This window comes from Scyliorhinus torazame, chromosome 31 (genome assembly GCF_047496885.1).
Source record: "Scyliorhinus torazame isolate Kashiwa2021f chromosome 31, sScyTor2.1, whole genome shotgun sequence".
Lineage (NCBI taxonomy): Eukaryota > Metazoa > Chordata > Chondrichthyes > Carcharhiniformes > Scyliorhinidae > Scyliorhinus > Scyliorhinus torazame.
In genome coordinates this window covers 6,276,228-6,303,245 of record NC_092737.1, presented here as the reverse complement: position 1 = coordinate 6,303,245, position 27,018 = coordinate 6,276,228, and the positions used below count along the sequence as shown (strand labels likewise).

General features: G+C 45.5%; 1 protein-coding gene and 1 long non-coding RNA gene across 2 annotated transcripts in view; one reads left to right on the top strand and one right to left on the bottom strand.

Annotated features, from left to right (window-relative positions):
- Positions 1-7,238: 7,238 nt before the first annotated feature.
- LOC140404633 (uncharacterized) lies at positions 7,239-18,982 on the bottom strand. Its single transcript, XR_011938543.1, has 3 exons — positions 18,808-18,982; positions 7,894-8,041; positions 7,239-7,617 (listed from the first exon to the last, which is right to left on the bottom strand). It is a non-coding gene; the product is annotated as an uncharacterized lncRNA (long non-coding RNA).
- Positions 18,956-27,018, top strand: part of shbg (sex hormone-binding globulin) — a 52,291-nt gene continuing 44,228 nt past the window's right edge. The window contains exon 1 of the mRNA XM_072493240.1: positions 18,956-19,265. Within this exon, the coding sequence (XP_072349341.1) occupies positions 18,960-19,265 (306 nt within the window). The 5' untranslated portion in view covers positions 18,956-18,959. The remainder of the gene's footprint in view (positions 19,266-27,018) is intronic.

The window sequence follows — 27,018 nt, the reverse complement described above, 5'->3', positions numbered from 1 at the left end:
GATGGTCGGGAAAGAGGAGATGTCCCTCGGGGTAGTGGCACCGGGTTTTATTTACAGAGCACACAGATAGGGAGGGGACTTTGGTTTAATTCCCATTTAAAGGATGACGTTGTAAACAGTGCAGCACTCCCTCAGTACTGACCCCTTGACAGTGCAGCACTCCCTCTGTACTGACCCTCTGACAGTGCGGCACTCCCTCAGTCCTGACCCTCTGACAGTGCAGAACTCGCTCATTCCTGACCCTCTGACAGTGCGGCTATCCCTCAGCACTGACCCTCTGACAGTGCGGCACTCCCTCAGTACTGACCCTCTGACAGTGCGGCACTCCCTCAGTACTGACCCTCTGACAGTGCGGCTATCCCTCAGCACTGACCCTCTGACAGTGCAGCAGTCCCTCAGTACTGACCCTCTGACAGTGCGGCGCTCCCTCAGTACTGACCCTCTGACAGTGCAGCACTCCCTCAGTACTGAGCCTCTGACAGTGCGGCACTCGCTCAGTACTGACCCTCTGACAGTGCAGCACTCCCTCAGTACTGACCCTCTGACAGTGCGACACTCCCTCAGTACTGACCCTCTGACAGTGCAGCACTCCCTCAGTACTGACCCTCTGACAGTGCGGCACTCCCTCAGTACTGACCCTCTGACAGTGCAGCACTCCCTCAGTACTGACCCTCTGACAGTGCGGCACTCGCTCAGTACTGACCCTCTGACAGTGCAGCACTCCCTCAGTACTGACCCTCTGACAGTGCGGCACTCACTCAGTACTGACCCTCTGACAGTGCGGCACTCCCACAGTACTGACCCTCTGACAGTGCGGCACTCCCTCAGTACTGACCCTCTGACAGTGCGGCACTTCCTCAGTACTGACTCTCTGACAGTGCGGCACTCCCTCAGTACTGACCTTCTGACAGTGCAGCACTCCCTCAGTACTGACCCTCTGACAGTGTGGCACTCCCTCAGTACTGACCCTCTGACAGTGTGGCACTCCCTCAGTACTGACCCTCTGACAGTGCAGCACTCCCTCAGTACTGACCCCTTGACAGTGCAGCACTCCCTCCGTACTGACCCTCTGACAGTGCGGCACTCCCTCAGTACTGACCCTCTGACAGTGCGGCACTCCCTCAGTACTGACCCTCTGACAGTGCGGCACTCCCTCAGTACTGACCCTCTGACAGTGCGGCGCTCCCTCAGTACTGACCCTCTGACAGTGCGACACTCCCTCAGTACTGACCCTCTGACAGTGCAGCACTCCCTCAGTACTGACCCTCTGACAGTGCGGCACTCCCTCAGTACTGACCCTCTGACAGTGCAGCACTCCCTCAGTACTGACCCTCTGACAGTGCGGCACTCGCTCAGTACTGACCCTCTGACAGTGCAGCACTCCCTCAGTACTGACCCTCTGACAGTGCGGCACTCACTCAGTACTGACCCTCTGACAGTGCGGCACTCCCACAGTACTGACCCTCTGACAGTGCGGCACTCCCTCAGTACTGACCCTCTGACAGTGCGGCACTTCCTCAGTACTGACTCTCTGACAGTGCGGCACTCCCTCAGTACTGACCTTCTGACAGTGCAGCACTCCCTCAGTACTGACCCTCTGACAGTGTGGCACTCCCTCAGTACTGACCCTCTGACAGTGTGGCACTCCCTCAGTACTGACCCTCTGACAGTGCAGCACTCCCTCAGTACTGACCCCTTGACAGTGCAGCACTCCCTCCGTACTGACCCTCTGACAGTGCGGCACTCCCTCAGTACTGACCCTCTGACAGTGCAGCACTCCCTCAGTACTGACCCTCTGACAGTGCAGCACTCGCTCAGTACTGACCCTCTGACAGTGCAGCACTCCCTCAGTACTGAACCTCTGACAGTGAGGCGCTCCCTCAGTACTGACCCCCTGACAGTGCGCCACTCCCTCAGTACTGACCCTCTGACAGTGCGGCACTCCCTCAGTACTGACCCTCTGACAGTGCGGCACTCCCTCAGTACTGACCGTCTGACAGTGCGGCTCTCCCTCAGTACTGACTCTCTGACAGTGCGGCACTCCCTCAATACTGACCCTCTGACAGTGCGGCACCCCCTCAGTACTGACCCTCTGTCAGTGCAGCTCTCCCTCAGTACTGACCCTCTGACAGCGCGGCACTCCCTCACTACTGACCGTCTGAGAGTGCGGCTCTCCTTCAGTACTGACCCTCTGACAGTGCGGCACTCCCTCAGTACTGACCCTCTGACACTGCGGCACTCCCTCAGTACTGACCCTCTGACAGCGCGGCACTCCCTCACTACTGACCGTCTGACAGTGCGGCTCTCCTTCAGTACTGACCCTCTGACAGTGCGGCACTCCCTCAATACTGACCCTCTGACAGTGCGGCACCCCCTCAGTACTGACCCTCTGACAGTGCAGCACTCCCTCAGTACTGACCCTCTGACAGTGCGGCACTCCCTCAGTATTGACCCTCTGACAGTGCGGCACTCTCTCAGTACTGACCCTCTGACAGTGCGGCACTCCCTCAGTACTGACCCTCTGACAGTGCGGCACTCCCTCAGTACTGACCCTCTGACAGTGCAGCACTCCCTCAGTACTGACCCTCTGACAGTGCGGCACTCCCTCAGTACTGACCCTCTGACAGTGCAGCGCTCCCTCAGTACTGACTCGCTGTCAGTGCGGCAATCCCTCAGTACTGACCCTCTGACAGTGCGGCACTCCCTCAGTACTGACCCTCTGACAGTGCAGCACTCCCTCAGCACTGACCCTCTGACAGTGCGGCACTCCCTCAGTCCTGACCCTCTGACAGTGCAGCACTCCCTCAGTACTGACCCTCTGACAGTGCAGCACTCCCTCAGTAATGACCCTCTGACAGTGCAGCACTCCCTCAGTACTGACCCTCTGACAGTGCGGCACTCCCTGAGTACTGACCGACTGACAGTGCGGCTCTCCTTCAGTACTGACCCTCTGACAGTGCGGCACTCCCTCAATACTGACCCTCTGACAGTGCGGCACCCCCTCAGTACTGACCCTCTGACAGTGCAGCACTCCCTCAGTACTGACCCTCTGACAGTGCGGCACTCCCTCAGTTCTGACCCTCTGACAGTGCAGCACTCCCTCAGTACTGACCCTCTGACACTGCGGCACTCCCTCAGTACTGACCCTCTGACAGCGCGGCACTCCCTCAGTACTGACCGTCTGACAGTGCGGCTCTCCTTCAGTACTGACCCTCTGACAGTGCGGCACTCCCTCAGTACTGACCCTCTGACAGCGCGGCACTCCCTCAGTACTGACCCTCTGACAGTGCGGCACTCCCTCAGTACTGACCCTCTGACAGTGCGGCACTCCCTCAGTACTGACCCTCTGACAGTGCGGCACACCCTCAGTACTGACCCTCTGACAGTGCGGCACTCCCTCAGTACTGACCGTCTGACAGTGCGGCTCTCCCTCAGTACTGACTCTCTGACAGTGCGGCACTCCCTCAATACTGACCCTCTGACAGTGCGGCACCCCCTCAGTACTGACCCTCTGACAGTGCAGCACTCCCTCAGTACTGACCCTCTGACAGTGCGGCACTCCCTCAGTATTGACCCTCTGACAGTGCGGCACTCCCTCAGTACTGACCCTCTGACAGTGCAGCACTCCCTCAGTAATGACCCTCTGACAGTGCAGCACTCCCTCAGTACTGACCCTCTGACAGTGCGGCACTCCCTCAGTACTGACCCTCTGACAGTGCGGCACTCCCTCAGTACTGACCCTCTGACAGTGCAGCACTCCCTCAGTACTGACCCTCTGACAGTGCGGCACTCCCTCAGTACTGACCCTCTGACAGTGCAGCGCTCCCTCAGTACTGACTCGCTGTCAGTGCGGCAATCCCTCAGTACTGACCCTCTGACAGTGCGGCACTCCCTCAGTACTGACCCTCTGACAGTGCAGCACTCCCTCAGCACTGACCCTCTGACAGTGCGGCACTCCCTCAGTCCTGACCCTCTGACAGTGCAGCACTCCCTCAGTACTGACCCTCTGACAGTGCAGCACTCCCTCAGTAATGACCCTCTGACAGTGCAGCACTCCCTTAGTACTGACCCTCTGACAGTGCGGCACTCCCTGAGTACTGACCGACTGACAGTGCGGCTCTCCTTCAGTACTGACCCTCTGACAGTGCGGCACTCCCTCAATACTGACCCTCTGACAGTGCGGCACCCCCTCAGTACTGACCCTCTGACAGTGCAGCACTCCCTCAGTACTGACCCTCTGACAGTGCGGCACTCCCTCAGTTCTGACCCTCTGACAGTGCAGCACTCCCTCAGTACTGACCCTCTGACACTGCGGCACTCCCTCAGTACTGACCCTCTGACAGCGCGGCACTCCCTCAGTACTGACCGTCTGACAGTGCGGCTCTCCTTCAGTACTGACCCTCTGACAGTGCGGCACTCCCTCAGTACTGACCCTCTGACAGCGCGGCACTCCCTCAGTACTGACCCTCTGACAGTGCGGCACTCCCTCAGTACTGACCCTCTGACAGTGCGGCACTCCCTCAGTACTGACCCTCTGACAGTGCGGCACACCCTCAGTACTGACCCTCTGACAGTGCGGCACTCCCTCAGTACTGACCGTCTGACAGTGCGGCTCTCCCTCAGTACTGACTCTCTGACAGTGCGGCACTCCCTCAATACTGACCCTCTGACAGTGCGGCACCCCCTCAGTACTGACCCTCTGACAGTGCAGCACTCCCTCAGTACTGACCCTCTGACAGTGCGGCACTCCCTCAGTATTGACCCTCTGACAGTGCGGCACTCCCTCAGTACTGACCCTCTGACAGTGCAGCACTCCCTCAGTAATGACCCTCTGACAGTGCAGCACTCCCTCAGTACTGACCCTCTGACAGTGCGGCACTCCCTCAGTACTGACCCTCTGACAGTGCGGCACTCCCTCAGTACTGACCCTCTGACAGTGCAGCACTCCCTCAGTACTGACCCTCTGACAGTGCGGCACTCCCTCAGTACTGACCCTCTGACAGTGCAGCGCTCCCTCAGTACTGACTCGCTGTCAGTGCGGCAATCCCTCAGTACTGACCCTCTGACAGTGCGGCACTCCCTCAGTACTGACCCTCTGACAGTGCAGCACTCCCTCAGCACTGACCCTCTGACAGTGCGGCACTCCCTCAGTCCTGACCCTCTGACAGTGCAGCACTCCCTCAGTACTGACCCTCTGACAGTGCAGCACTCCCTCAGTAATGACCCTCTGACAGTGCAGCACTCCCTTAGTACTGACCCTCTGACAGTGCGGCACTCCCTGAGTACTGACCGACTGACAGTGCGGCTCTCCTTCAGTACTGACCCTCTGACAGTGCGGCACTCCCTCAATACTGACCCTCTGACAGTGCGGCACCCCCTCAGTACTGACCCTCTGACAGTGCAGCACTCCCTCAGTACTGACCCTCTGACAGTGCGGCACTCCCTCAGTTCTGACCCTCTGACAGTGCAGCACTCCCTCAGTACTGACCCTCTGACACTGCGGCACTCCCTCAGTACTGACCCTCTGACAGCGCGGCACTCCCTCAGTACTGACCGTCTGACAGTGCGGCTCTCCTTCAGTACTGACCCTCTGACAGTGCGGCACTCCCTCAGTACTGACCCTCTGACAGCGCGGCACTCCCTCAGTACTGACCCTCTGACAGTGCGGCACTCCCTCAGTACTGACCCTCTGACAGTGCGGCACTCCCTCAGTACTGACCCTCTGACAGTGCGGCACACCCTCAGTACTGACCCTCTGACAGTGCGGCACTCCCTAAATACTGACCCTCTGACAGTGCGGCACTCCCTCAGTACTGACCCTCTGACAGTGCGGCAATCCCTCAGTACAGACCCTCTGACAGTGCGGCACTCCCTCAGTACTGACCCTCTGACAGTGCGACACTCCCTCAGTACTGACCCTCTGACAGTGCGGCGCTCCCTCAGTACTGACCCTCTGACAGTGCGGCACTCCCTCAGTACTGACCCTCTGACAGTGCGGCGCTCCCTCAGTACTGACCCTCTGACAGTGCGGCACTCCCTCAGTACTGACCCTCTGACAGTGTGACACTCCCTCAGTACTGACCCTCTGACAGTGCGGCACTCCCTCAGTACTGACCCTCTGACAGTGCGGCGCTCCCTCAGTACTGACCCTCTGACAGTGCGGCACTCCCTCAGTACTGACCCTCTGACAGTGCGGCACTCCCTCAGTACTGACCCTCTGACAGTGCGGCACTCCCTCCGTACTGACCCTCTGACAGTGCGGCACTCCCTCAGCACTGACCCTCTGACAGTGCGGCACTCCCTCAGTACTGACCCTCTGACAGTGCGGCACTCCCTCAGTACTGACCCTCTGACAGTGCGGCACTCCCTCAGTACTGACCCTCTGACAGTGCGACACTCCCTCAGTACTGACCCTCTGACAGTGCGGCACTCCCTCAGTACTGACCCTCTGACAGTGCGGCGCTCCCTCAGTACTGACCCTCTGACAGTGCGGCACTCCCTCAGTACTGACCCTCTGACAGTGCGGCACTCCCTCAGTACTGACCCTCTGACAGTGCGGCACTCCCTCAGTACTGACCCTCTGACAGTGCGGCGCTCCCTCAGTACTGACCCTCTGACAGTGCGGCACTCCCTCAGTACTGACCCTCTGACAGTGCGGCACTCCCTCAGTACTGACCCTCTGACAGTGCGGCACTCCCTCAGTACTGACCCTCAGCCGGTCTGACAGCACGTGTGGAGCGATAAGGGACCTAATGTTTTGAGTCTAGATGTCTATTTATCAACGAGAATTAGGGCGTCCGCCATTGGTAATTTCATTGGTGTGATGTGAGGGCATAATGTGGGTGTGGGTATCTAGAGGGAGTGTCCCCCTGGCTCCGAGCTGGATGCTGACAGCGAGTTAGAAGGAGAGTTACCGTCCGCAAGGTCGCTCGCCACTGACCTGACGTTGTGGACGCAAGATTTAACGTCTTGTCCAGTTCAGTTTCTGATGCAGTGATATCAGGAAATGGAGTTAATTCTGAGGCCCTTCACTCCCCCCCCCCCCCCACCCCCCCGCCCCCCCCCACCCCAGCCCCCCGTCAAGCCCTTAACGTTAATCGCATCAATCCATTTAAAACCATGGGTAGGAATGCAGCGGAGCTGAAGGTCACTGAATCCACTTTGGCCCGGCAAACATTTGGGATTGAGAAACACTTTGCATTGGGACTTTGCTTTTGTTAATACTTACAACGCCAAAATCAGGTGCCTGAGCGGTTTAATTTTTAAATACTTGTTGTCTGAAGCTGGGGGTGTAATATTTACCCAGTGTCCACATGCCCTCTTTCAACTCTGGTGCTCAATGTCTGGGAGCTTGTTAACTCTTCCCGGGACGTGGGTGAGTCCCTCCCCTGCGGAGGAGCTTCCTTGGTTGTATCATTCTTGGAGTCTGGACTGTTGAGTCACGAAGATATCTCGGCTTGGCGAACTCCACCATCAAACCCCCCCCCCCACCCCCCGCCGCCTGGCGTACCTTCCGCAAGGGCACAGCTGAGGCAGGAGGGAGGTGGGACGACTCCGGAACAAACCCAAGACAGCCAGGTGCGTCTGGGAGCAGGTCCTGTCTCAACGTCCCGGGTGCTGTGTTTGAAATAAATAAGCAATAAAAATCAAAAAGCCCTCAGCCACCCACTCCCCCCCCCCACCCTTCACCTCACACACTCCCTCTTCTCCATCCATGCCAATTCGTGCCCACCCATGTCACCCACTCCCCCTCCCCATTGCCCCTCATACCCCATGCCAACTCAGCGCTCCTCTACCCACTTTCCAAGGCCCTCATGCCCGCAAGCCCTCTATGCCAACATGCCCTCCCCCACCCCGCCTACCACCCTTTGCCCTTACCCTCCCACAACCCACCTTGTATTCTTGGTCAGGTCCTTGACAGCTTTGACATTTATTGGTTGGCTTTGACAGGTTTGACATCTGGACGTCCTCCTGAACATTTCTTCGACAGCTGGACAGTTCCTTGACAGCTGGACAGCTCTTTGACAGCTCGGCAATGATCCTGTGTGCCCCAAAAAGTGCAGATTCAGGTTCACTTTTAACAGCCTCAGAGGGCGCCTTATCCCTCCAAAGAATTCCCCACCTCTCCCAAAGGGTGCCTGGGTTTCCCAAATACAACCGTCAAGTTCCCATCTCCTCTTACCTGTTCCATTCTGAATGTCCCGGATTCCACGCAGCTTTTCCCAAACTCGCACTTCCGGGAAGGCAGCTCAGCAAATGGGAGTGGCCAGCTGCCTCCCGCCCATCGGGCATCCGTGAATCCCGTCTGGAGCCCCCGGTCCTTGCCCCAGCGAATATGGGAAATGCCATGTTGTGCGGGCGGGGTTGGGGGGGGGGGTAATGACTCAGAAATCTTAGCCGCTGCAGGTATTTCCTCCATGACGGTGAAGCCACTCTGTCGCGCCCCGGGCCCGGGGCAAATCTTTTCTTTGAATACATTTAGAGCGCCCAATTCATTTTTCCCAATTAAGGGGCAATTTAGCGCGGCCAATCCACATCTTTTGGGTCGTGGGGGCGAGACCCACGCAGACACGGGGGAGAATGTGCAAACTCCACGCGGACAGGGACCCGGGGCCGGGATCGAACCCGGGACCTTGGCGCCGCGAGGCAGCAGTGCTGCCCCCACCTGGGCCAATCTTTGTCTCCCCTTCTTCAGCATCCCGGGAACTGACCGCCCTGCTGGGACATTACGGGGGTCGGCTCAGGGTCGGCCCCGGGTAGTACTTACCATTCCTGCCAGTGGCGAGGCCTTTGGCGGCAGGGGTTTGGAGTGACGGGAAAAGCCACTTTGCCGCCGGAGCGGAATGTAGTTCGGAATTCTGATCCCCGGCTGGCTGGTCAACATCCCCGCCCGACCCCAGCCGGGAGCCACTTTTGCATCACGAGCGTTCTCGCCCCAGGCTGGAAAGCCGCCGACCGGGTCAGATGGTCTCAGGGCCGTGGCGGTTGTCGAGGTTGCTGGATGCTGTTTCCGGGGGGGTTCCCGGAGGGAGGGGTGGTGTGTTGAACCGACAGAGGGGACGAGCGTGAGAATGTCCTGGGCCCTGAGACCCCGCTTTGAGGGGGGGTGGGGGGGGGAGGATTCCAAAGACAGGCCTGGGTCAGGCCGTCCTCGAGGTTTCTTCCTGCCACCCGTGGCTTGGTCTTGGCCCTGGGGGGGGGGGGGGGCCTCTCTGGGGCGGCCAGCGTGGTCATTCGGTGGCAGATTTCGGTTCTGGGGTTTGCAGGGGGCGCAATCACGGGCGGAGGAGGCTCCGGCAAACCTGTAAATAGGGAGTTGGTAAGTCGTGTGGTGGTGGGCAGGGTGTGGCGGGCGGGCGGGCGGGTGGGGGGGGGGGGGGGGGGGGGGGGGGGGAGAGAGGAGGAGGAACATCTGACGAAGAAAGATTGGCTCCAGGGGAAGGATGGGAGCAAAGGTACAGGGGATGCAGGAGGAGGATTGGGGGGGCCTCGGAGGTAAGGTGAGGGGGGGGGGGAGGTCGGGGGGGAGGGGGGTTGAAAGCTGATCGCCCGGATAAACCACAGCATCCCCTCCCCCCCCCCCCCCCCCCCCCCCCTTGGAATGACCCAGTTGGAAAATAACACTTGGAAAAACATTGTCGGGGAGGAGTTTGAGGGTGTGTGGGAGGACTCAACGAGTGCAATTGTCGCCTGATTTAAGGGGCTCCCTCATAATTATGGGCAGTGGACATTCCGAGCACGGCCCAGCTAAGAGTTTGAAGGCGGACAGGACACACACTGGAGGGTAGTGGATCAGACCAGCCTGAGGAAGGGGTGGGTCGGGCAGGTATTTCACATTCGGGACTAGGAGGGGTAGCGCTCTCGATCAATAAACGGGTGTCATTGGCGGTAGGGCGCATCCTGTCAGACTCGGCGGGCAGGTACGTTATGGAGAGCGGGAAGCTGCAGCGGATGCTGGCGGTATTAGCGAATATCTATGCAGCAACACTGGGGCGACGTGGAGTTTATGAGGCGGGTGTTGGGACGATCCCGGACCTGGACTCGCACAGGCTGATCATGGGGGGGGGACACTTCAATACGGTCCTTGACCCGAGGCTGGATCGGTCGAGGTCAAGAGCAGGGAGGGTGCCAGCTGTAGCAAAGGAGCTAAAGGGGTTTATGGAAGAGATGTGGGGGTGGACCTGTGGAGGTTCGGACGGCCAAGAGCGAGGGAGTTTCCTTTTTTCTCCCATGTCCACAAAGTGTACTCCCGGAGTGATTTTTTCATTTTGAACAGGGCTTTTCTGGCGGGGGGGCTGGTGGATGCCTAGTATTCATAGAATTATCATAGAATTTACAGTGCAGAAGGAGGCCATTCGGCCCATCGAGTCTGCACCGGCTCTTGGAAAGAACACCCTACCCAAGGTAAACACCTCCACCCTATCCCCATAACTCAGTAACCCCACCCAACACTAAGGGCAATTTTGGACACTAAGGGCAATTTATCACGGCCAATCCACCTAACCTGCACATCTTTGGACTGTGGGAGGAAACCGGAGCACCCGGAGGAAACCCACGCAGACACGGGGAGGACGTGCAGACTCCGCACAGACAGTGACCCAAGCCGGGAATCGAACCTGCGACCCTGGAGCTGTGAAGCAATTGTGCTAACCACAATGCTACCGTGCTGCCCTAATTCAACGATTGTTGTGTCGGTCCATGCTCCACGCTGGGCGGATTTACGGGTGAGCGATGTGGGGTGGGGGGGGGGGGTCAGCACCCGCAATGGAGATTGGACATAGAACTGTTAGCGGATGAGGGGGGGGTGTGATCGGGTGAAGGAGGCCATCCAGGATTATTTGGAGATAAATGACACGGGGGAGGTTTCGGCAGCAGCGGTATGGGAGGTGCTGAAGGCGGGTGTTAGGGGGGAGCTGATTTCGATACGGGCTCACAGGGAGAAGGTGGAACGGACAGAGTTGGATAGGTTGGTTAGGGAGATCCTCCAGGTGGACAGAATGAAACCCTGCGAGTGAAGAAAAGTGTTGTTGGAACAGAGCCGCGGGGGGGAGAGGGTTGGCACTGCCGAACTTCAGGAACTATTACTAGGCGGCAAACATAGCCACGATTAGGAAGTGGGTAGCGGGGGAGGGTTCGATGTGGGAGCGGGTAGAGGCGGCATCGTGTAAGGGGCACAAGTTTGGGGGCGCTGGACAATGGCTCCTCTGCCGTTCTCGCCGGCCCGGTACGCCACAGGCCCGGTGGTAGTGGCGGCTCTGAGAGTTTGGGGGCAGCGGCGGAAGCACATGGGAGCGGAGGGAGAGTCGGCGTGGGCTCCAATTTGTGGCAACCACCAGTTTGTCCCGAGGAGGCTGGGTGGGGGGGTTTCGGAGGTGACAGAGAGCAGGGATTGAGAGGCTGGGGGATCTGTTTATCGATGGGAGCTTTCCCGGTTTGGAGGATCTGGAGGAGGAGTTTGAATTGCCGGGGGGGGGGGAATGGGTTTCGCTATCTGCAGGTGAGAGACTTTGTGCGAAGGCAGATTTCCGCTGCTACCGCCACAGGGGATACAGGACAAGGTCGTTTCTAGAACGGGAGTGGGGGAGGGGAAGGTATTGGAAATCTATAAAGAACTGACGGAGTGGGAGGAAACCCAGATAGAACATAGAACATAGAACATAGAAAAATACAGCACAGAACAGGCCCTTCGGCCCACGATGTGCCAAACCTTTGTCCTAGATTAATCATAGATTATCATTGAATTTACAGTGCAGAAGGAGGCCATTCGGCCCTTTGAGTCTGCACCGGCTCTTGGAAAGAGCATCCTACCCAAACTCAACACCTCCACGCAACACCAAGGGCAATTTGGACATTAAGGGCAATTTATCATTGGCCAATTCACCTAACCCGCACATCTTTGGACTGTGGGAGGAAACCGGAGCACCCGGAAGAAACCCACGCAGACACGGGGAGGACGTGCAGACTCCGCACAGACAGTGACCCAAGCCGGAATCGAACCTGGGACCCTGGAGCTGTGAAGCAATTGTGCTACCCACAATGCTACCGTGCTGCCCTTGAGAACAAATAAATCTACACTATATCATTTTACCGTAATCCATGTACCTATCCAATAGCTGCTTGAAGGTCCCTAATGTTTCCGACTCAACTACTTCCACAGGCAGTGCATTCCATGCCCCTACTACTCTCTGGGTAAAGAACCTACCTCTGATATCCCTCCTATATCTTCCACCTTTCACCTTAAATTTATGTCCCCTTGTAATGGTTTGTTCCACCCGGGGAAAAAGTCTCTGACTGTCTACTCTATCTATTCCCCTGATCATCTTATAAACCTCTATCAAGTCGCCCCTCATCCTTCTCCGTTCTAATGAGAAAAGGCCTAGCACCCTCAACCTTTCCTCGTAAGACCTACTCTCCATTCCAGGCAACATCCTGGTAAATCTTCTTTGCACCTTTTCCAAAGCTTCCACATCCTTCCTAAAATGAGGCGACCAGAACTGTACACAGTACTCCAAATGTGGCCTTACCAAAGTTTTGTACAGCTGCATCATCACCTCACGGCTCTTAAATTCAATCCCTCTGTTAATGAACGCGAGATAGGCGAGGTAAAGCGTAAATGGGAAGATGAGCTGGGTAAGGAGGTAAGGGCGGGTGTGTGGGTGGATGCTCTGAGCAGAGTTAACACGTCCTCTTCATGTGCCATCTGTCACCCCCATAAAATCCCCATCGAAGACCCCCCCATCAGTCACCCTCCCATCAGACAAACAGATCTGTTACCCCCATCAGACCCCCACCAAAGACTCCCATCAGATCCCTCATCCAATCCCCATCCGACCCCCAGACCCATCAGATCCCCCCATCAGTCACCCCATCTGCCCCCCATCAGCCCTCCATCTGACCCCCCGACCCATCAGACCTCTCCATCAGTCACCCCTGTCTGAAAGTTGAAAAGCAGCTCAGGTAGCCGCAACGAAAGATCACTCACCCTTCCCCAACATCTGCTGCCTCAGACAAAAGTGTTTGAAGCATTAGCTGTTCCAAGTGTCAGAGACTCCTCCGAACACTTTTATGACTCCAGAGACGGGTGGATTGTTTATCTATCGTTCCCTTCACGCTGGAGGGCACCACCATTACCTGCTTCGCTGCTAACCACAACATTTACAAACACTTGCTATGATTGACAGCTCCTCACCACATCAAAAGGAGCCAAGTGGCTTCACTTCCTCTTATTCACAGCAGAAAGCACTTAACTCCTTTTGCAGTGGCGATCAGCTGTCAATCGTAACAAGAATGCATATAAATTTTGAGGTTGGTATCAAAGCAGGGTGGGAAAGGTGGCCAGCTATAGGGTGAGGGGGGAGAAGGGGGAGGGGAGCGAGGGGGGTGAAGGGGGAGGGGACGATCGCTTCCTGCTGCTTTCACGTCAAGGTGAAACGCTACCTTGGCCCCCCTCTTGCCGCCAAACCCTCCCAACCCAAACATGGGTGGATGATCCTGGCCTTAATCGCGAGAATGGAAAGTTCCACCTCACGTCGCTGTGGGGTCTGGAGTCACGTGTAGGCCAGACCGGGTAAGGACGGCAGATTTTCTTCCCTAAAGGACATTAGTGAACCAGATGGGTTTTGGCGACAATATTTGCCACAGTCACCAACGCTGAGACTAACTTTATAATTGCAGATTTGCTCATTGGGTTTTCCCAGCTGTCCTGGTGGGAATTGAACCTGCCTCTGCAGAGCATTAGCCTGGAGGGTTCTGGGCTACAAATCGAGGGGTAAAGCTGACGGATGTGATATAAAATAGTTAGTTTATATTAGTTACAGTAATGTAGATAGAGGCCGGTCTAATTCTAGTGAGTTCACAAAGGACAAAGGATTTCACACGCATGGCAAAGGAGGGGGAGGGGTGTCTGGTAGAGGAGGAGAAAAGGATGCTGGGTAACAAGAGGCCCAGGGTTAAGGAATGAGAAGTGAGCCAATCAGGATGTATGGCCAGGTCAGGAGGGGTATAGGATGACCTATGGGAATCGTGTATGTGAAACTTGATGCCATTTGAACGTATTTGCAGAGATCCCTTTGTCTCCGACCTCACTCGGTTCCAAGGGGTCCAGGAGACTGGTTCTGTGTCCCTGAGAAGCGAGTCAGACTTGCAAGTTGGTTAAAAATAAATAATACTATGCCTACAAATCCATCTCGAGTTTTATTTGTGGCCTTACCATCCTGGGAAACGAAACCTTGGGAGCCCTCGGGGCAGTAACCAAGGAATTGTCTCAGCTGCGGTTGTTTGCAATGCAGAACCGGTATGCTCTTGACTATCTTCTGGCCCGTGATGTCCTGCACCCTGGCCTTTAAGTCTGTCCTCCCCGAAGTAGGCCACTGGAGCTGAGAATTTTATCAAGGCTCGAATCGAAGCGATGACAAAAATCATTCATTAACAGAAGATTTGTTTGTTCGATCAATTTGCCCTTGCTCCCACTCACATGGCCATGACGGCGATAGACGGTTCGCTAAGTCCGTCAGCCAGCCAAGGAGGGGAGGAAATTCCAACAACAACTCGGAGGGCTAAATTGCCCGTGGAGGCACTGACCTCACCGAGGGCAAAGGTTCGAATCGAGGACGTCGCACTGGATTTAGCTGAGCGCTGCGATCATTGACTGGACCTGCGATTGGACATCTGTCCTTCTCGGACCTGTGCGGGGTGGGGGTGGGGTGGAGGTACCGGGCACTGGGTAAACCTCAACGGGATCTTCCCATTCCCCTACATCTCCATTGTCCGGGGGCAATAACAATAAACATGCATTTTACCAGCGCATGTCCCCAGACTTAGATGTCCCCAAAGCAGCTTCCTGCATCCGTGGAAACACTGTCCGCAGTGTGCTGACTATTTCGGTGTGGGAAATGCTGCATTTTGGCACACTCTGACCCATTTAGCAGCTCTGTGACCTGGGAAAGGGATGTGGGACGTTTGCTCAAGGTTGGCCCGAGGAATCTGGTGGGAACACCACTTTGATAGAAAGGCTGACAGTGCGGCGCTCCCTCAGTACTGACCCTCTGACAGTGCGGCACTCCCTCAGTACTGACCCTCTGACAGTGCGGCACTCCCTCAGTACTGACCCTCTGACAGTGCGGCACTCCCTCAGTACTGACTCTCTGACAGTGCGGCGCTCCCTCAGTACTGACCCTCTGACAGTGCAGCACTCCCTCAGTACTGACCCTCTGACTGTGCGGCACTCCCTCAGTACTGACCCTCTGACAGTGCGGCACTCCCTCAGTACTGACCCTCTGACAGTGCGGCACTCCCTCAGTACTGACCCTCTGACAGTGCGGCACTCCCTCAGCACTGACCCTCTGACAGTGCGGCACTCCCTCAGTACTGACCCTCTGACAGTGCGGCACTCCCTCAGTACTGACCCTCTGTCAGTGCAGCACTCCCTCAGTACTGACCCTCTGACAGTGCGGCACTCCCTCAGTACTGACCCTCTGACAGTGCGGCACTCCCTCAGTACCGACCCTCTGACAGTGCGGCACTCCCTCAGTACTGACCCTCTGACAGTGCGGCACTCCCTCAGTACTGACCCTCTGACAGTGCAGCAATCCCTCAGTGCTGACCCTCTGACAGTGCGGCACTCCCTCAGTACTGACCCTCTGACAGTGCGGCACTCCCTCAGTACTGACCCTCTGACAGTGCAGCAATCCCTCAGTGCTGACCCTCTGACAGTGCGGCACTCCCTCAGTACTGACCCTCTGACAGTGCGGCACTCCCTCAGTACTGACCCTCTGACAGTGCGGCACTCCCTCAGTGCTGACCCTCTGACAGTGCGGCACTCCCTCAGTACTGACCCTCTGACAGTGCGGCACTCCCTCAGTGCTGACCCTCTGACAGTGCGGCACTCCCTCAGTACTGACCCTCTGACAGTGCTGCACTCCCTCAGTGCTGACCCTCTGACAGTGCAGCACTCCCTCAGTACTGACCCTCTGACAGTGCGGCAGTCCCTCAGTGCTGACCCTCTGACAGTGCAGCACTCCCTCGGTACTGACCCTCTGACAGTGCGGCACTCCCTCAGTACTGACCCTCTGACAGTGCGGCACTCCCTCAGTACTGACCCTCTGACAGTGCGGCACTCCCTCAGTACTGACCCTCTGACAGTGTGGCACTCCCTCAGTACTGACCCTCCGACAGTGCGGCACTCCCTCAGTACTGACCCTCTGACAGTGCGGCACTCCCTCAGTACTGACCCTCTGACAGTGCAGCAGTCCCTCGGTACTGACCCTCTGACAGTGCGGCACTCCCTCAGTACTGATCCTCTGACAGTGCGGCACTCCCTCAGTACTGACCCTCTGAGAGTGCGGCACTCCCTCAGTACTGACCCTCTGACAGTGCAGCACTCCCTCAGCACTGACCCTCTGACAGTACAGCACTCCCTCAGTACTGACCTTCTGACAATACAGCACTCCCTCAGTAGTGACCTTCTGACAGTGCAGCAGTCCCTCAGTACTGACCCTCTGACAGTGCGGCACTCCCTCAGTACTGACCCTCTGACAGTGCGGCACTCCCTCAGCACTGACCCTCTGACAGTACAGCACTCCCTCAGTACTGACCCTCTGACAGTGCGACACTCCCTCAGTACTGACCCTCTGACAGTGCGACACTCCCTCAGTACTGACCTTCTGGCAGTGCAGCAGTCCCTCGGTACTGACCCTCTGACAGTGCGGCACTCCCTCAGTACTGACCCTCTGACTGTGAGGCGCTCCCTCAGTACTGACCATCTGACAGTGCAGCAGTCCCTCAGTACTGACCCTCTGACAGTGCGGCACTCCCTCAGTACTGACCCTCTGAAAGTGCGGCACACCCTCAGTACTGACCCTCTGACAGTGCGGCACTCCCTCAGTACTGACCCTCTGACAGTACAGCACTCCCTCAGTACTGACCTTCTGACAATACAGCACTCCCTCAGTAGTGACCTTCTGACAGTGCAGCAGTCCCTCAGTACTGACCCTCTGACAGTGCAGCACTCCCTCAGTACTGACCCTCTGACAGTGCGGCACTCCCTCAGTACTGACCTTCTGGCAGTGCAGCAGTCCCTCGGTACTGACCCTCTGACAGTGCGGCACTCCCTCAGCACTGACCCTCTGACAGTGCGGCACTCCCTCAGTACTGACCCTCTGACAGTGCGACACTCCCTCAGTACTGACCCTCTGACAGTGCAGCACTCCCTCAGCACTGACCCTCTGACAGTGCGGCACTCCCTCAGTACTGACCCTCTGACAGTGCGGCACTCCCTCAGTACTGACCCTCTGACAGTGCAGCACTCCCTCAGTACTGACCCTCTGACAGTGCGACACTCCCTCAGTACTGACCCTCTGACAGTGCGGCACTCCCTCAGTACTGACCCTCTGACAGTGCAGCACTCCCTCAGTACTGACCCTCTGACAGAGCGACACTCCCTCAGTACCGACCCTCTGACAGTGCAGCACTCCCTCAGTACTGACCCTCTGACAGTGCAGCACTCCCTCAGTACTGACCCTCTGACAGTGCGACACTCCCTCAGTACTGACCCTCTGACAGTGCGGCACTCCCTCAGTACTGACCCTCTGACAGTGCAGCACTCCCTCAGTACTGACCCTCTGACAGAGCGACACTCCCTCAGTACCGACCCTCTGACAGTGCAGCACTCCCTCAGTACTGACCCTCTGACAGTGCAGCACTCCCTCAGTACTGACCCTCTGACAGTGCGACACTCCCTCAGCACTGACCCTCTGACAGTGCGTCTGGTGAATGCCGATTAAAAGTCCCGGTTGTCGGAATTAAGCTCCCCTGCGGCGGGAAATGAGAATGTTCAAGTTTACGATTGAAGGTAACTGGTGTGCACACGGTGAGGTGGACGCCCGCCACGATTGGCGGTGAGGGCGTGCCGCAGTGCCTATCGATGCGCGCCATCGGGTGGAGGCTCCAGAAGTGAAGGCCCCGGATGAAGCTAAAGGGAGAATGTGGTTTGATTGATGTCGTCCGATGTCGAATGGAGGTCTGGGATGTGGCGCCAATTTCGATGGAGGCAAGAATTTATGGGAGCCTCTGTGGGGCGCGATTCAGCGGAGTCGACGTAAAATCGGCTCAACAGTGCGTTTAGCGAGTGGGCTGTTTCCCGGAGCCCGCAGCGTAGAGAAAGATCCCGCAATTCGCCCGCACTGTGACAGGTCGGAGCGCACGTTTTCACCTTCATTCCCTTGGGATGCGGACGATTAGTTACCGCCGGATTGGTCGCTCTGCTGCCCACCGTCACGGGGAGGGGGTTAGGCTTGGAAAACTCCGCCATTCCCATCCCACACGGCAGATCCATGGGGTCCCGCGGGGGTCTGACCACCTGATCCCCCATTGGGCAATGGGTAGGAGTTGCCAATTCCACCACTGCGGGGCCCGCAGCCTCCGGTACGCCCGCAGTGATGACTGGGACACTGGGCAGTGGGGTGAGGGGCGATCAGGAAAATGGGCTTATCGCGGCCTAATGACGGGCGACACAATCCCAAAGCAAGTCCCTCACACGTCTGGTGACACTGGAAGGAACAAGCATCAGTGTCACAGTGCCCGCCTACGGGGCACCTTGAGGTGGCAGGCGGGCAGCCGGCAATGACTTCCCCCCCCCCCGCCACCAGACCCCTGGGCGATTTCCACCAGCCTCTCCCACACCAGCACAGACACACCTCGCCAAACACCCGTTACGGGCAGAGGCAACAGCTCGATTCATGGCCAACAATAAGCGGCTGAGGATATTGAGACCACTAATCGTGTGGCTCGCGCTGTGCTGATTTCTGTTACCTGGCAGCTCGCTCCCTCTCTGATCTCCGGGAAGCTCGATATCTACGGCAGATCTCGAAGCGGCAGAAACGGGTTCAGATTTCGTCACGTTGGTTGTCCCTGCTCCTCCTGTTCGAGTCCAGCCTCTGTACACAACACAGGCAATGAATAGAATGAGGCTGCAGTTTATCAGAACACAGTTTACTGCCAGCCACACGGGTGCTCTTGAGAAATCGCTCCAATCACTAGGAGACACGTATAAAACCCAAATGCCAAGAAGATCTGTCCATTTGCTTGCCAGCCTTTCCTGGTGGTCAGCGGGACAGCACAACGCTGAGCGCAGACCCCCGTCACTCCTCAAGGTCTCACATTCTGCCATTACCATGCACCCCTCCTGTCTGCTGCTCCTGCTCTCCCTCAGCACTGCCCTGGGAGATTTCGAACTCTATCAACGTGGAGGATTTATTCATTCTGAGAAGGTAAAGCGCAGCAGGGACTGACGGGGAAAATTGTCCATCAGTCAAGGTTCAAGGTGGCAGACACAACAACTGGTCAGACAATGTCGAGGGAACGGTTAGAGTGCCAACATTTTCCAACAGTCGGAACGAAGATCAAGGAGAGAAAAATAACTTTATCAGCATCACATCAGAGAAGCATCGTTCTCGCACCAAGACATTGAAAATAGGCAGGTTTTTAGATCATCAGATGCATAGAATTATCAGGTGTTTGAGATTATCCGTTTTATATTATCAGTTTTATATTATCAGTTTTATATTATCCGTTTTATATTATCAGTTTTATATTATCAGTTTTATATTATCAGTTTTATATTATCAGTTTTATATTATCAGTTGTATATTATCAGTTTTATATTATCAGTTTTATATTATCCGTTTTATATTATCAGTTTTATATTATCAGTTTTATATTATCAGTTTTATATTATCACTTTTATATTATCAGTTTTATATTATCAGATTTATATTATCCGTTTTATATTATCAGTTTTATATTATCCGTTTTATATTATCCGTTTTATATTATCAGTTTTATATTATCAGATTTATATTATCCGTTTTATATTATCAGTTTTATATTATCAGTTTTATATTATCAGATTTATATTATCCGTTTTATATTATCAGTTTTATATTATCAGTTTTATATTATCACTTTTATATTATCAGTTTTATATTATCAGTTTTATATTATCAGTTTTATATTATCACTTTTATATTATCTGTTTTATATTATCAGTTTTATATTATCAGTTTTATATTATCAGTTTTATATTATCAGATTTATATTATCCGTTTTATATTATCAGTTTTATATTATCAGTTTTATATTATCAGTTTTATATTATCCGTTTTATATTATCAGTTTTATATTATCAGTTTTATATTATCAGATTTATATTATCCGTTTTATATTATCAGTTTTATATTATCAGTTTTATATTATCAGATTTATATTATCCGTTTTATATTATCAGTTTTATATTATCAGTTTTATATTATCAGTTTTATATTATCACTTTTATATTATCTGTTTTATATTATCAGATTTATATTATCAGATTTATATTATCAGTTTTATATTATCAGTTTTATATTATCAGTTTTATATTATCAGATTTATATTATCAGTTTTATATTATCAGTATAATATTATCAGTTTCATATTATCAGTTTTATATTATCAGGTTTATATTATCAGATTTATATTATCCGTTTTATATTATCAGTTTTATATTATCAGTTTTATATTATCACTTTTATATTATCAGTTTTATATTATCAGTTTTATATTATCAGTTTTATATTATCTGTTTTATATTATCAGATTTATATTATCAGTTTTATATTATCCGTATTATATTATCACTTTTATATTATCAGTTTTATATTATCAGTTTTATATTATCAGTTTGATATTATCTGTTTTATATTATCAGTTTTATATTATCAGTTTTATATTATCCGTTTTATATTATCACTTTTATATTATCAGTTTTATATTATCAGTTTTATATTATCAGTTTTATATTATCAGTTTTATATTATCAGTTTTATATTATCAGTTTTATATTATCAGGTGTTTTATATTATCTGTTTTATATTATCAGTTTTATATTATCAGTTTGATATTATCTGTTTTATATTATCAGATTTATATTATCAGTTTTATATTATCCGTTTTATATTATCACTTTTATATTATCAGTTTTATATTATCAGTTTTATATTATCAGTTTTATATTATCTGTTTTATATTATCAGAATTATATTATCAGTTTTATATTATCAGTTTTATATTATCAGGTTTATATTATCAGATTTATATTATCCGTTTTATATTATCAGTTTTATATTATCAGTTTTATATTATCACTTTTATATTATCAGTTTTATATTATCAGTTTTATATTATCTGTTTTATATTATCAGATTTATATTATCAGTTTTATATTATCCGTTTTATATTATCACTTTTATATTATCAGTTTTATATTATCAGTTTTATATTATCAGTTTTATATTATCTGTTTTATATTATCAGAATTATATTATCAGTTTTATATTATCAGTTTTATATTATCAGTTTTATATTATCAGTTTTATATTATCAGATTTATATTATCAGTTTTATATTATCAGATTTATATTATCAGTTTTATATTATCTGTTTTATATTATCAGATTTATATTATCAGTTTTATATTATCAGTTTTATATTATCACTTTTATATTATCAGTTTTATATTATCAGTTTTATATTATCTGTTTTATATTATCAGATTTATATTATCAGATTTATATTATCTGTTTTATATTATCAGATTTATATTATCAGTTTTATATTATCAGTTTTATATTATCAGATTTATATTATCAGTTTTATATTATCCGTTTTATATTATCAGTTTTATATTATCAGTTTTATATTATCTGTTTTATATTATCAGTTTTATATTATCAGTTTTATATTATCACTTTTATATTATCAGTTTTATATTATCTGTTTTATATTATCAGATTTATATAATCAGTTTTATATTATCAGTTTTATATTATCAGTTTTATATTATCTGTTTTATATTATCAGATTTATATTATCAGTTTTATATTATCAGTTTTATGTTATCACTTTTATATTATCAGTTTTATATTATCAGATTTATATTATCAGTTTTATATTATCCGTTTTATATGATCAGATTTATATTATCCGTTTTATATTATCACTTTTATATTATCAGTTTTATATTATCAGTTTTATATTATCAGTTTTATATTATCTGTTTTATATTATCAGAATTATATTATCAGTTTTATATTATCAGTTTTATATTATCAGGTTTATATTATCAGATTTATATTATCCGTTTTATATTATCAGTTTTATATTATCAGTTTTATATTATCACTTTTATATTATCAGTTTTATATTATCAGTTTTATATTATCTGTTTTATATTATCAGATTTATATTATCAGTTTTATATTATCCGTTTTATATTATCACTTTTATATTATCAGTTTTATATTATCAGTTTTATATTATCAGTTTTATATTATCTGTTTTATATTATCAGAATTATATTATCAGTTTTATATTATCAGTTTTATATTATCAGTTTTATATTATCAGTTTTATATTATCAGATTTATATTATCAGTTTTATATTATCAGATTTATATTATCAGTTTTATATTATCTGTTTTATATTATCAGATTTATATTATCAGTTTTATATTATCAGTTTTATATTATCACTTTTATATTATCAGTTTTATATTATCAGTTTTATATTATCTGTTTTATATTATCAGATTTATATTATCAGATTTATATTATCTGTTTTATATTATCAGATTTATATTATCAGTTTTATATTATCTGTTTTATATTATCAGTTTTATATTATCAGTTTTATATTATCACTTTTATATTATCAGTTTTATATTATCTGTTTTATATTATCAGATTTATATAATCAGTTTTATATTATCAGTTTTATATTATCAGTTTTATATTATCTGTTTTATATTATCAGATTTATATTATCAGTTTTATATTATCAGTTTTATGTTATCACTTTTATATTATCAGTTTTATATTATCAGATTTATATTATCAGTTTTATATTATCCGTTTTATATTATCAGATTTATATTATCAGTTTTATATTATCAGTTTTATATTATCAGTTTTATATTATCAGATTTATATTATCAGTTTTATATTATCAGATTTATATTATCAGTTTTATATTATCCGTTTTATATTATCAGTTTTATATTATCAGTTTTATATTATCTGTTTTATATTATCAGATTTATATTATCAGATTTATATTATCAGTTTTATATTATCAGTTTTATATTATCAGTTTTATATTATCAGATTTATATTATCAGTTTTATATTATCCGTTTTATATTATCAGTTTTATATTATCAGTTTTATATTATCACTTTTATATTATACGTTTTATATTATCAGTTTTATATTATCTGTTTTATATTATCAGATTTATATTATCAGTTTTATATTATCCGTTTTATATTATCACTTTTATATTATCAGTTTTATATTATCAGTTTTATATTATCAGTTTTATATTATCAGTTTTATATTATCAGATTGATATTATCAGTTTTATATTATCAGTTTTGTATTATCAGATTTATATTATCAGTTTTATATTATCAGTTTTATATTATCAGTTTTATATTATCAGTTTTATATTATCAGATTTATATTATCAGTTTTATATTATCTGTTTTATATTATCAGATTTATATTATCAGTTTTATATTATCCGTTTTATATTATCAGATTTATATTATCTGTTTTATATTATCAGATTTATATTATCAGTTTTATATTATCCGTTTTATATTATCACTTTTATATTATCAGTTTTATATTATCAGTTTTGTATTATCAGATTTATATTATCAGTTTTATATTATCAGTTTTATATTATCAGTTTTATATTATCAGATTTATATTATCAGTTTTATATTATCAGTTTTGTATTATCAGATTTATATTATCAGTTTTATATTATCAGTTTTATATTATCCGTTTTATATTATCACTTTTATATTATCAGTTTTATATTATCAGTTTTGTATTATCAGATTTATATTCAGTTTTATATTATCAGTTTTATATTATCAGTTTTATATTATCAGTTTTATATTATCAGATTTATATTATCAGTTTTATATTATCAGTTTTGTATTATCAGATTTATATTATCAGTTTTATATTATCAGTTTTATATTATCAGTTTTATATTATCAGATTTATATTATCAGTTTTATATTATCTGTTTTATATTATCAGATTTATATTATCAGTTTTATATTATCCGTTTTATATTATCACTTTTATATTATCAGTTTTATATTATCAGTTTTGTATTATCAGATTTATATTATCAGTTTTATATTATCAGTTTTATATTATCAGTTTTATATTATCACTTTTATATTATCAGTTTTATATTATCAGTTTTATATTATCTGTTTTATATTATCAGATTTATATTATCAGTTTCATATTATCCGTTTTATATTATCACTTTTATATTATCAGTTTTATATTATCAGTTTTATATTATCTGTTTTATATTATCAGATTTATATTATCAGTTTTATATTATCCGTTTTATATTATCACTTTTATATTATCAGTTTTGTATTATCAGATTTATATTATCCGTTTTATATTATCAATTTTATATTATCAGTTTTATATTATCAGTTTTATATTATCTGTTTTATATTATCAGATTTATATTATCAGTTTTATATTATCCGTTTTATATTATCACTTTTATATTATCAGTTTTATATTATTAGTTTTGTATTATCAGATTTATATTATCAGTTTTATATTATCCGTTTTATATTATCAGTTTTATATTATCAGTTTTATATTATCAGTTGTATATTATCAAATTTATATTATCAGTTTTATATTATCAGTTTTATATTATCTGTTTTATATTATCAGATTTATATTATCAGTTTTATATTATCCGTTTTATATTATCACTTTTATATTATCAGTTTTATATTATCAGTTTTGTATTATCAGATTTATATTATCAGTTTTATATTATCCGTTTTATATTATCAGTTTTATATTATCAGTTTTATATTATCAGTTGTATATTATCAAATTTATATTATCAGTTTTATATTATCCGTTTTATATTATCAGTTTTATATTATCAGTTTTTTATTATCAGTTGTATATTATCAGTTTTATATTATCAGATTTATATTATCAGTTTTATATTATCAGTATAATATTATCAGTTTTATATTATCAGTTTTATATTATCAGTTTTATATTATCAGATTTATATTATCAGTTTTATATTATCAGCTTTATATTATCAGATTTATATTATCAGGTGTTTGAGATTATCCGTTTTATATTATCAGATTTATATTATCAGTTTTATATTATCCGTTTTATATTATCAGTTTTATATTATCAGTTGTATATTATCAGTTTTATATTATCAGTTTTATATTATCAGTTTTATATTTTCAGTTTTATATTATCAGTTGTATATTATCAGTTTTGTATTATCAGATTTATATTATCAGTTTTATATTATCAGTTTTATATTATCAGTTTTATATTATCAGGTGTTTTATATTATCAGATTTATATTATCAGTTTTATATTATCAGATTTATATTATCAGTTTTATATTATCACTTTTATATTATCAGTTTTATATTATCAGTTTTATATTATCTGTTTTATATTATCAGATTTATATTATCAGTTTTATATTATCCGTTTTATATTATCACTTTTATATTATCAGTTTTATATTATCAGTTTTATATTATCAGTTTTATATTATCTGTTTTATATTATCAGTTTTATATTATCAGTTTTATATTATCAGTTTTATATTATCAGATTTATATTATCAGTTTTATATTATACGTTTTATATTATCAGTTTTATATTATCAGTTTTATATTATCTGTTTTATATTATCAGATTTATATTATCAGTTTTATATTATCAGTTTTATATTATCACTTTTATATTATCAGTTTTATATTATCAGTTTTACATTATCTGTTTTATATTATCAGATTTATATTATCAGATTTATATTATCTGTTTTATATTATCAGATTTATATTATCAGTTTTATATTATCAGTTTTATATTATCAGATTTATATTATCAGTTTTATATTATCCATTTTATATTATCAGTTTTATATTATCAGTTTTATATTATCTGTTTTATATTATCAGATTTATATTATCAGTTTTATATTATCAGTTTTATATTATCACTTTTATATTATCAGTTTTATATTATCACTTTTATATTATCAGTTTTATTTTATCAGATTTATATTATCAGTTTTATATTATCAGTTTTATATTATCAGTTTTATATTATCTGTTTTATATTATCAGATTTATATTATCAGTTTTATATTATCAGTTTTATATTATCACTTTTATATTATCAGTTTTATATTATCAGATTTATATTATCAGTTTTATATTATCCGTTTTATATTATCAGATTTATATTATCAGATTTATATTATCTGTTTTATATTATCAGATTTATATTATCAGTTTTATATTATCAGTTTTATATTATCTGTTTTATATTATCAGATTTATATTATCAGTTTTATATTATCAGTTTTATATTATCAGTTTTATATTATCAGGTGTTTTATATTATCAGATTTATATTATCAGTTTTATATTATCAGATTTATATTATCAGTTTTATATTATCACTTTTATATGATCAGTTTTATATTATCAGTTTTATATTATCTGTTTTATATTATCAGATTTATATTATCAGTTTTATATTATCCGTTTTATATTATCACTTTTATATTATCAGTTTTATATTATCAGTTTTATATTATCAGTTTTATATTATCTGTTTTATATTATCAGAATTATATTATCAGTTTTATATTATCAGTTTTATATTATCAGTTTTATATTATCAGTTTTATATTATCAGATTTATATTATCAGTTTTATATTATCAGATTTATATTATCAGATTTATATTATCTGTTTTATATTATCAGATTTATATTATCAGTTTTATATTATCAGTTTTATATTATCTGTTTTATATTATCAGATTTATATTATCAGTTTTATATTATCAGTTTTATATTATCACTTTTATA